Raw genomic sequence first — 12,272 nt, 5'->3', positions numbered from 1 at the left:
CATGGTAATGGAATAATAAAGAAGGTGCTTTGAATATAATAGGATTGATTTGCTTCCCCAAAATGTAAGTGTGAACACGGTGCACACCGGTAATGTAATGTCCTAATGGAGGCATGAAGAGGAGCTTAGCATGAAGGTTTTATGAAAGCTTCCCTGAAGCATAATCCACCTACTGTGCTGTACCGTCTTAGTCCATTGTTATTGTTACTTAGCTGATTAAATTCAGGCAGAAGATTCCCTGCATATGAATTAACCCATTGTGATCATAACTAGTTCTGGAGCACTTTCATAATCTATTTTGATCTCAGGGATTTGCAATTTGTGTCTCTTTGTTTTTAGAGATGGGACAGGAAAGCTTAATTTTGTGACACTTGAGGTAGATCCCATATTTAGCCTGTTCCACCTGTACACCTTATTATGCTCATACTCAGGGTTCGATTTGTAAGAGAAAACAGGGGGGACATCTTGTTAACCACTTAAGCCCTATAATATACGTCTCTGTACGACAAATAGCGAAAATGGCAGATCTACAAGATCACAACGTGTTGCATTGTGATGCTTTGTGAGCATGTAGATCTAATATTGTAGCTATTTTTGAAAGATTTCGTTTACTTATAAAATAGGGACATCAGGCTATAATGTGGTTACCATACATTCTAATTAAATAGTGACATTATCAAACTGAAAACATATCAGACAGTCTACATTATGGACATGCATGTAGGCCTATTTAACCAGTAAAACGCCCTGAGGGCGAGAAGGGACCTCGCCCTAAAGGCAGAGGTTGTGTGCACGCATCCGCCTGGGTGACGTCAGACTGGTGCTTTGGCATGTGGGGTCGGATCAACATATGGAATGTCATAACAGTTCAGCTCCATATATGGATATCTATAAGGGTGGCAGCGGGGGCAATGTCTTGAGTGTACAAGGTTTGATGAGGGCCCGGGTAGGGCCGGGCCTTAATTTTCGGGCCTGTTGGGAACTCAGTTTTCAAAAAACTCAAAAAACGACTTTCTGGACTTGACAGAAAAGTCTGATTGCATTAAACAACGTTAAACTCGCTTTGCCACTCGATTTGCCACTCACTTTATGCATACGCTCTATTCAGAAAGACACCGCGATGTCTTGTGTGTCTGGAAGAGATGAGTCTCATGAATAATGAACAAGCTAGTGGTATTTCGCCTCTGTGGTGGAAGCCAGCCAGTTAGTCCCTTTCTGTCCTCTTCAATGTCCTGATGGCTTTGCACTCAGAGGCAACAGTGACCACTGGTGTTCACGCTTTTCTTCCATCCCTTCCATTCCATCCCGAAAAGAAAAACAAAAGATGGAAAAACAAAAGTTTAGATGACGTTTTCGAGGGCCCTCCTATGCCCAGCTTTGTGTGTCTGTGTGTACCACGGAATGTGATGATTTGATTGGCTGAGCACGGAATGTGATGATGTATGATGATAAGAGCACCCCAGCCCTCACTTCACACCAGTGTAATTTTTCCTTCTATTTCGCCTTTATTTTATATTTGTTATAGAGGGACAGACAGTAGGCTGACAGGAAATGGGGGAGAGAGATGGGGGAGTGACATGCAGTAAAGGCTGTCGGGATCGGGAGTCGAGCCCGCGGCACACTGCCAGACTTGGGCTACCGGCCAAGGTGCCTGGACCGCTGAGCCACGGCCCAGGGCCCTATACAGGTTTAATGTTTGTTTTTAGTTCAATGTTTGTTTTAAAAACGCCATTGACAATGAAGGGAAAATTTACGTCATCTTGTCCCTAACACAAACATTAAATGCCATTAACAATAAAGTTAAATATTTTTTTATTTTCTTTAACCTTTATTTAACCAGTAAAAACCACATGGAGACTGAAGTCTCTTTTACAAGTGTGAACTGGTCAAGACAAGAGGCAAAATAAGTGACACAGCTCTGCCAGTAACAAAAAATACACAACAGAAAAACAGGACAGACATACAATGCTCATTTTACATCATCACCTAATCATAGCAACATGAGTTGGACTTTAATATATTAGCGCCCCTCATTTCACACGGGTGTGATTTTTCTTTTCAGGATGGGATGGAAGAAGTGTTGTAATGTAAACTTCTTCACCGGGTGTATACTGAACTAAGGTTAGGTTTGCCAAGATTTATGATAATGTCGATACGACGTGCGATAGATGCCACCAGGCTACAGCTAATCTTCATATGTTTTGGACCTGTCCTGCCTTACAGTCTTATTGGTCATCTATATTTGATACTATTTTGGATGTGTTACAGTTGCCCATAGATCCATCGTTCTTCATGAAACCATCCCCCTGCCTAAATATCAATCTGACCGTGTCACTTTTGTGACTCTTCTGGAAAGGCATCTTATTCTGATCCACTGGAGAAATACATACCCTCCCTCACATTCCCGTTGGATCTCTGATATATTATACTTTTTAAAATTAAAAAAATTATAATATATATATATATATATATATATATATATATATATATATATATATATGCATTGCGTGGCTCCATCTCCAAATTCAGTAAAGTATGGCAGCCATTTCTGTTGCACGTTGACCGCCTTACACTCATGCCCCCGACTGAACCTGCTTAGCATTAGCTGTTACCTGACTAGCCTGCCTGTCTTGTCTGGATGATGTTCGTGACCATGAGCTGATTTGTATACTGATTGTATTGGATAGTTTATCCTTTGGTTTTTTTTTGCTAGCCCCTCCTATGTCCAGCTTTAAGTGTGTGTGCAAACACAAACATTGTCCTACACAAACATTAAATGTCATTGACAATGAATGGACAATTTTGAGTGTTCGTGTAAACACAAACATTGCGTAACACAAAGGAGAAGACGCAAATTCTGATTGGCCGGAATGAGATGATGTATAATAATGTACAATGATAAGAGTGCCCCTCACTTCACACGGGTTTGAATCCTTTTTTGAGGGGCACTAGCCCCTCCTATATTCAGCTATGATTTGATTTTCGTCTTACACAAACGTTGTTACGCCATGATGATGTACGATGGTAAGAGCGCCCCTCACTTCACACAGGTGTGATTTCTTTCTTATTTTTTTAATTATTATTTCCGCCCGTCTCAAATGTAATATAAGATGGTACATACATCCGTATGTGTGGTCAGTCGTTTTCCTGAAGGGAGTTGAACATGTTGACAGAGTGACATAACGACAGCATGTCATCACTCCCTACGTCGTCATCACCCTCATCATCGTCATCATCGTCATCATCGTCATCAGGATCATTTGCGTCCCTGTCCTTCTCCTCCTTGGAGCTGGATTCCTCCCCGTCCTCCTCCCCCCCTGTCCGCCCCAGCAGGGCCGTTATCTCCGACAGGTCCGGGTGATTCTCCCAGCTCTCTCTGAGGCAGCTGTATCCAGGTGGCCTGAGACACAGGTTCAGTCTCCCCTCGATGGCGAGCCTTAGGAGGCTGTTAGCCGCCCGGTAAACATCATTGCGAGCCGCCTTTGCCGTCTTATAGCCTCGTTTCTCTGCCCAGGCTTCGCAGACGTCCCAAGCAGTCCAGCTCTGCGTCGCCTGCTGTTGTTGTTGCTGGTGTGCCGGTACGTCTTGAAGGCTGGGGTGTTTGAGCTTCAGGACAGACAAGAAGGGAGTCCTTTCACACAGGTATCCCACTGCTGTGTAGGGTTCCTGCAACTGAGCCACTGGGTAGATGCCAGCGAGGATCTGTAGCTGTTTATTGACACGGGAGGGGAAGACGAGTCCCGGACAGTCACACAGCTTGACCGTGGGGGTGAGGTAGTACGTTTGGAAATATTTGGTGTGGCCCGGGGTTCGAGACACACTCACCACCTTCTTCCCAACCAGACTGTTCAACACAGATGACTTGCCGACGTTAGGGAAGCCTATGCATCCTAAGGTGAGGACTCCGTCCTTGTAGAGCTCTCGCGTTTGGCTGCTCATCTTCATGGCAGCGTCGCTATGGTGCTCCATCAGCACAGACTCCACCCCCTCATCCAACTGATCCCTGCCTGGTTGCTCGATGAGCGCGTCTCTCTGGATCTTCTTCTCCCAGCTTGACAGGTCAACTCTACCAGCAGTGACCTCCTGACAGGCCTTGAGGATTTCTATTGGGCCTCCAGCCTTGTCCCGAACACCCCTTCTCCTCGCACACTTCTTCTGGAGGACTGTGCTGTAGGGCTCTCCGGGATAGGAGGTGAAACACACGGTGGTGAGGTGTGGGAACTTGGAGGCCAGGTAGTGTTTCCAGGCGACGACCAGAGGCGGGGGGCAGAGGTCCGCTTTGTTCAGCACCAGGACCGCCTGTTTGTGCAGCTCGGCCGTGATGTAGTGGTACAGGTCTGGGGGGAACTGCAGCACCGCATGCCTGATGTCCACGATGACCAGGATCACGTCGGACATCTCCAACACTCTCCACAGCTGCCTCCATGTCTCCAGGTTGTGCTCAAAGTGGCTGAGAGAGCCGGGTGGGTTTCTGGAGTGCAGGTCTTTCAGGTAGTCACGGTACGACTTCTCTTCTTTCCTCAGCAGTTCGTCATGTTTCATGTCATAACTCCATGATGGCCTCCTGGGTAAACCAAGGCCTTTCCCAGAAGGGTAGATATCATCGATGTCCACCTCAAGTTCTTTGTCAGACACTGGCTGTAGAAGCTTTTCTCTGGCCGTCTCCTTTCTCTTCTCCACCTCGTGTTTTTTCTCCTTCTCAAAGTGCAGCTGAAACCTGTTGGAGTTCATGCCATCTTTGTTGGAGGGCTGTTGGTTTATTCTGATAATATCATGATTGGCATTGTAGCGGGTGGGGTCATCGTCATTGTCACCTCCATTGTCACCTCTCTTTCTCTCCCGTTTGTCTTGCAGTTGTTTCTTTTTCTGTTTGTTGCTGAATGGCTTCTTCCGGTGCATAGACAATAGGATTTTACAGCAACTGTGATATGTACCGCTATTTCCATGGACTATATGATGTCCACAAATCCACAAATCCCCATATATCTCCATATAGCCTGTTCTGACATCACAATGCTGTTCTGACATCTGCATAGACTCCATATTTGGGCATGCCTGATAAAGAACTCTATATATGGGCATAAAAGGGACACAGACATAACTGTGGTGGGGAATGCATTTCCAAGTAGGCCAGCTCCCACCGGGCACCACTGTAGTATGACGTAAATTCTCCATTCATTGCCATTGGGCACACGTTTGACCTCATTACACTGCTCCTGTTGTCCTCCAGTCGGCACCCAGCAGCGACGCCCGTCCCACGACATGCCCCTGTCCATGAGACGCTCGGCCAGCGGTCCACGCGCACGCTGGGGGGAGCGGGGTATCCCGGAGGCCTACGAGATCACCGTCTACGAGATTGATGATGTGGAAAGGCTGCAGAGACGAGGAGGTACTGCTGGCAAACAGGTGCCTGTTCATTCACATCTTCTATCTTTTCTGTCTTTTCTTATGATGGATATTGGAGGGAGATGATGAAGAGGAGATGCAGGAGGAAGGCACTGGCTTTCCAGTTAAGCATACACTCATGTGGGTCTGTATGTGGGAGTATTGACCTCCACACCATCAACGGCCGGGCCTGTTTGCCTTTCATTTTATTCTAACCTTTTCGTAAAGGCTGAAACTTACTGTATGCTATGAAACCTTTGTATAAATAAATAAAAACATCTGCAGTAGTGTGGGATTCATATGCCTCCTTCCCCTTTTGAAGAACGTACCATGCATTAACCTTTGCAGACAGTCCTCGGTTTGAACGCAATAAGGTTAATACAATCACGGAGGCTTTATACCATGGTTAGAAGCCCACAGACTGGCCTTGGATAACTGACCTAGCATGGTCGTAACATGGTGTGTGTGTGTGTGTGTGTGTGTGTGGTTTACAGGGACCTTCGTGCTTCAGTGCCAAGCTGAAATTCTTGGAACACCGTCAGCAGAGGATCACAGAGGTTCGGGCCAAGTACAACAACCTGAAGAGGGAACTGGACCAGGCCAAGCAGAACCTCATGCTAGAACCGGCTACATGGAACCAAGAGTGTAAGTACCGGAGTACAGAGTTTGACAGCAGCTGTTTTCTTGAATCTTTCTTAAATCTGTTCAGCTCAAAAATAGAGATGTACATTCTAGTTTGTACACTACAGTTTAAATCAAATACCACTGAAGTGGAAAAAAAACAGCACTCCAAAATAAATGATGCAAGACTGGCTCAGATGCAATTTCCCATTTATTGAGAACGCTTATGCGTTTCGGCCTCAGCCTTCCTCAGAGCAGATTCAAACGTTTTTCTTTTTTTAATCTGCTCTGAGGATGGCGGAGCCCAACATTCATCATTTAATTTGGATTGCCGCTTTCCGCTTTGGTGGTATATGATTTAAGTTGTATTTATAGCTGAACACCCAGTGCCTAAACTAAGGGCAGCATCCAGAGGAAGCGAACCTGCTTCTCCTTCTTACCTGTACATTGTACAGTCTTTGAATGAACACTGAATTAAAACCTGCAGTGTGGTGACAATGACATCACTAGATGACACAAATAGAGGGTATGCGCGTGACATATCATACCAGGAAGTTATGCGGGAACACTGCAAAAAACTACTTTCTGGCCTTCACAACTCATACATCTAAACATAAAAGTCCTATCTGATTGCATTAAACGATGTTAAACGACGTTAAACTGACTTTGTCACTCACTTTGCCACTCGATTTGCCATTCACTTTATGCATGCGCATACCCTCTATACTGCCATAACAATCACAAGCAGAATGGCATTTTCCACCAAATTCAGTGGGTGTACAGGAATCTGTCTTGTGACATTAATGGCACAGGAACATTACTGACACACAGTGTTCCAATGCAGCGTTACTGAGACACAAGAATCACAGCACTCTATGTTGCGGGACGGACAGTGTGGGACAACACAGCACAGAACCGATGTTTTACATTCTTATACTGTACATTCATCTTCAGCCAGAGAGCATGCATTACGGTACTTTATTGCACATTGTTTGAATTGAAAGCCTATATACAGCACTGCCATTACCGTCGTTGTAACTGACATCTCCTGCAGTTGACCTGTGGCAGACGTTTGAGGTAGATTCCCTGGAGCACTTGGAAGCCCTGGAGGTGGTGACAGCTCGACTGGAGCACAGATTGAACCTCTGCAAGGCCAATGTCATGATGGTCACTTGCTTCGACGTCTCCACCAAACAGAAGACACGGCCAAGACAGAAGAAACGGCGGCGAACAGCACCGGACCATCACGGCTTTATGGGAATCTGAGTTCTCTGACCATTGAGGGTGAGGGGTAAGCGAGGGTGTATGATTCTGAAGGCAGGAATAGGAGGTATACCAGCATCCGTTTGTATTTTATCTTGTACCAAGTATGCTCACCTATTTGCCAACTATCTGCAACAATGGAATCACAGTTCTCCATCTCCCCAGCAATTTAGCCACCTCTTCCAGAACCACATGTTGAGGATTTTATGGGTAAATAGACCAAATGCTGTCAACTTCTTGGAACCGATGCCCAGTAGGATTTGAGTCAGGATTCCAAGAGCCCTGGGTTGACAGGCTTGACGGCTTTCAAAATTAAATGTGTGCCTAACCTTTCAGAGTTGGTAAAGGCCAATGCTGAGGTTTCATCTACAGTGTCAGATAACATGACATTTTTAAGATGCAGCCGTTTAACTAAACTGGCAATGTGGAAGGATTTCAAGATTAGTCATTGAGCCACCTTAAAAACAGCTTGTTTTTACCATGCAACAATTTTACCATTTCTTGATGTAAACAAATTTGTTATATGCTGGCCTTAATCACATGAACTCTAGTGTCCTTATTCTAGTCATGTCATAATAAGCAAACATTCAGCAAAAATAAGTTGACATTCAGTGAAAATAGCAGATCTACAATATCACAAGGCGTTGTGAACTTGTGAAGCTATGTTGTAATCTTGTAGATTGCCTATTTTTGCTATTTGAAGTTGAACAAAGTATGTAGGGTTCAAGCGGTTAAGTGACCAGCATCTTTGTAGCTTTCAAAATCCCAATGCTTCAGGTTGAGGAGCAGTCTTGTTAAACTATGGATCAATTATTCAATAGGTTCATTTGCATTGTTACATTCATATGCAGAAAGTAAATCTATTGACATTTTCTTTTACTAAATGACTACAGTATGTAACAGACCTAGTTTATCATTGTAACAAAGGGCAAATGAACATAATTTTCCCATTAAGTATTGAAACGGGTGTTATTCTACCTCCACAGCCATGTTTTGTATAATGGTGCTAATCTGAACACCACTTGAAATATATGTTTGTATATTGAAGGAACTCTTGACAGTAAAAAACATGAATAAGCAAAAGTGAGTTAGATCAAATACTGTATGTCCCATTGTAATGGGTATTGATAGTAAGTATTGCCTCCCACAATATTTTAAAAGCTCATATGCTGCCATTTTTCTATTGTTTACAGTTCCAGAGCATACCCTGCTAGATCACTTTGTAGGCAGTGGTAAAATAATTAGTTTGAGAGTTACTCAAAGAATTCAAATGAAAAATGTAACAAATTTCTCAAACATAATTCAGTGTTGGTTTCTAAAACGCCTTCACACATTTAGGGTCTAATGAAAAGTTGCATTTTACAGTCGCATCAGGCAAGTTGTAACTGCATAATGGTAATTATATGCATTGTCAAACCAAGTCATTTCAGCCTCAAAGCACTTAGTCACCAAGCCAATAATAGTTTGTTCAGTACATGTGTGTGACATCTGGCTATTGTAACAGACTGACTAGACAAAGGCAAAGAAAAACATCATAACTCCATTATGAAAAAGCTTTATTGAGTCGGATACCATGCATTGCTGTAGTTGCAATAGAATTGCAGTACTTCCTGCATTATGACTTTGTCATTTCATATTGCTGACCTGGGCTCCAAAAACTGGTTCAGGCCTATACGGCATATACAAAACTAATTCAGGTTTGCACACCAGGACCATACAAAACAGATTCAGGTTGCACACCAGGCCTATACAAAACAGATTCAGGTTGCACACCAGGCCCATACAAAACAGATTCAGGTTGCACACCAGGCCTATACAAAACAGATTCAGGTTGCACACCAGGCCCATACAAAACAGATTCAGGTTGGACACCAGGCCCATACAAAACAGATTCAGGTTGCACACCAGGCCCATACAAAACAGATTCAGGTTGGACACCAGGCCCATACAAAACAGATTCAGGTTGCACACCAGGCCTATACAAAACAGATTCAGGTTGCACACCAGGCCCATACAAAACAGATTCAGGTTGCACACCAGGCCTATACAAAACAGATTCAGGTTGCACACCAGGCCCATACAAAACAGATTCAGGTTGCACACCAGGCCCATACAAAACAGATTCAGGTTGGACACCAGGCCCATACAAAACAGATTCAGGTTGCACACCAGGCTTATACAAAACATTTTCCGGTGGCACATGAGGCTTATACCAAACAGCTTCGGGTTGCACAAGAGGCCTATACAGAGAATGATACATACCCTGTTCATCCCAGTAACCATAGTCCCCCACATTCGTTTTACTACCAACACCAGAGTAGCCAGGGTTAGCCTGGATATCAGTTCCATAGTCTCCCACATCTGTTGTACTACCAACAGCAGAGTAGCCAGGGTTATCCCAAGGACCAGTATTGTGCAATTGTACAGCTCCATATTCTCCCACAGATTGGTCAGGTTTAGCCCATAAAACAGCTTCGTAGCCCCCCACATCTGTTGTATAGTCAACATCAAAGAGGGCAGGTTCCACAGTCTCATAACCAGAACCCATATGGCTAGAGATCTCCTGAACCTGGCTAGACTGCTGCTGAGAAGACCCAGTGTCCTTCTGAAAGGTCTGGAATGACTTGTCTGGAATAGGGGCTGGGATAGGCATGTCTGGACCATAGTACGAGTCTTCCCAGTGGTCTCTCCCTTGCTCAAAGCTTCTGCTGTGGTGGGAGATAACACCTGGGGGATAGTAACCCCTCAGGAACATGTCCAGGGTAGGATCTCTGCCAAAACGTCTGGATAGGCTAGCCGGTGGTTCAGGTTCGCCAAGAGCAGAATCTTCCACTTCTGACTCATGGCTACCATGCTCAAGGACTCCCTCCACCTGGGTGTACTCGCCTGGCTGGAGAACAGGTGGGCTTGTATGCATGAACAGATGCAGGTTGCTTGGTTCGAGAGTCATGGGCAACAAGGCCCCTGGAATCCCCCTGGGACACAGAGGGCGTAGGAGGTGCAACAGCCCAGTAGTCTATGTGCAGAAAGTGTTAAGAGATAATTAGATGTTTCCCCACAGAGCCAGACAAACTCATGATGCCTTTTGTGTCTGTGTGCAGTTTAGTCAACAGTCTAGCAATTCAATTCCTCTATGTCTCATATCATATCCCAAAATATATCTACTCCTCTTGGGAAAGAGAAAGCTGAGGGTTTCATACTTTATTAAACTAATGTTTTCATAAGTCCTACAATGTTGGTCAGCAAATCCATACCTAAATGCTATGACAGAGACCAGCCATCCATACTACTGCATGCCACTTTATCCAATACACATCCAGAATTTAGCTAAACTAGGCTCAGCTCACCTGACTTAAATAAGTTTACCAAAATAATTCAATTTAAATATAATTATAATTATATTGACTTACTACCTTGATATTGATTACTACCTTGCTCAGAGGCTCCCTCTCCTGACAGATACCGTGGCGCAGTTGAGCTCCCATACACAGAGGCGATAGGGGAGGGTTGGCTTGTAGCAGAACCTCTGGGAAACTTCCTGGAAGAGCGTGTATATGGTGGCACAAGCCAGGGGAATTCTAGGAACAGAAAGCAGCAAAACTATCATTTTGGGGACTCATTCGCTAAATAATCATTGCAACTCACCAATAACCATCTGATCACAAATTAGAAACTCTGACTACTCCTTACTACCTTGTACTTTGTGTAAATATACGCCCTTTTCACGGAATATAGTCGATCTACAAGCTCACAGCGCTTTGCACGTTGTGCGCTTGTAGAGCTGCCATTTCTGAAATATTTTGAAAGTGGGCCAGCAGAACCCCCCCCCCCCCCCCCCCCCCCTTCCTGAAAAGTTAACATGTTGGACATGCAAGGTTTCCACCAGATAGTGACATAATGTAGCAATTCTTGCAAATACATAATGCAGAACACAAGGCTACCTGGCATAGGGGCACTTGGTTTAGATGAGCCTTGGGCAGAGGCAGGTGGAGATGAACTCTCCGCAAATCCAGTCCCTACAGGGATAGAAACGGGATTATAATTGGAGGGTTGTGTGGAGCCGTAGCTGCTACTGGTAAAGCTATGAGATGAGCCTTCAGGAGCAGCTGGTGATGATCCTGACTTTACTGGTGGCCCTTTTTTCCACAGCAGGTGTGTTGTAGCCAATTTCTCTTGGAGCTTCAGGTTTGGGGGAGGCAAGTTTGGAGCCATAATAGCTTGATCTTGGCTTAATGGTATTATCATCACCACTGCCATCAGAGGTACGATCCAAAGCTAGGACACAGGAATAGATACTTTTCATATCATTCAAAAAATGTGCATTAACAATGAAGTGCCACGTACACTTGAAAAATCCTCACTGTGCAAAATCCTCAATTGTTTACCTTGTTTCAGCAAAGGATAACTGTTGACATTACATGACAGCACAACCAGGATGACACTCCTAGAACAAAATAAAACACTACTTCACCCATTTTCAACCCATCTTCATACAAGTAGTCCACAACACTGCTCAAGAGTCTGTGTTTCAGACAAGGGCTGACAGTTCAGAACCTGCCTATGATATTTAGTAACATATGATATTTGGTAACTTTTTTTGTATTAATGCAAGAACAATGGCTTCCATTTCATCGATTTCCACAGATAACCAATGAGACATAATAGACAAATGGTGCCATCTTAGTATGAACATTACTAGTGAGGGCGGATATGGTTGAAAATGGGTGAAGTGCTCCTTTAGGTTTTAATCAACACTTGACACTATCATAATCATATGTACTACTCTGACACCATCATAATCCTATGATGCAACCATTCAGCCTACTCTGAGATGAGCCAAGCCACCATTATGCAAAATGGAGAGCTCTGACAAAGTGAGCAAACGGTCTGTCGAACAATTTAAGTGCTGAGAAGGACCAGCATCTGACCAATTACAACTGAACGAGTTATGGATGCACGTCTGTGGTTAAGTGATTCGTTAGGAGGGTGGAACCCATATGTGC

At 44.3% G+C, this 12,272-nt stretch overlaps 2 protein-coding genes across 2 annotated transcripts in view; one reads left to right on the top strand and one right to left on the bottom strand.

The window, feature by feature from the left end:
• Nucleotides 1–9,125, top strand: part of LOC310876923 (kinesin-like protein KIF26B) — a gene marked incomplete at its 5' end in the record, with an annotated part of 33,908 nt that extends 24,783 nt beyond the window's left edge. The window contains 3 exons of the mRNA XM_083790572.1: nt 5,231–5,406; nt 5,880–6,030; nt 7,061–9,125. Of these exons, the coding sequence (XP_083646698.1) occupies nt 5,231–5,406; nt 5,880–6,030; nt 7,061–7,272 (539 nt within the window). The 3' untranslated portion in view covers nt 7,273–9,125. The remainder of the gene's footprint in view (nt 1–5,230; nt 5,407–5,879; nt 6,031–7,060) is intronic.
• LOC310876367 (guanine nucleotide-binding protein-like 1) lies at nt 3,136–4,899 on the bottom strand (the record flags this gene model as incomplete). Its single annotated transcript, XM_083789894.1, has 1 exon — nt 3,136–4,899. One exon carries the CDS (start codon nt 4,897–4,899, stop codon nt 3,136–3,138), a length of 1,764 nt encoding a protein of 587 aa, XP_083646020.1.
• Nucleotides 9,126–12,272: the final 3,147 nt, after the last annotated feature.

The sequence above is a fragment of the Protomyctophum parallelum genome (assembly GCF_964188405.1).
Source record: "Protomyctophum parallelum genome assembly, chromosome: 19".
In the NCBI taxonomy this organism is placed as follows: Eukaryota; Metazoa; Chordata; class Actinopteri; order Myctophiformes; family Myctophidae; genus Protomyctophum; species Protomyctophum parallelum.
Note: the sequence above shows the minus strand (reverse complement) of the source record. Positions and strands in the feature narration are given on the sequence as shown.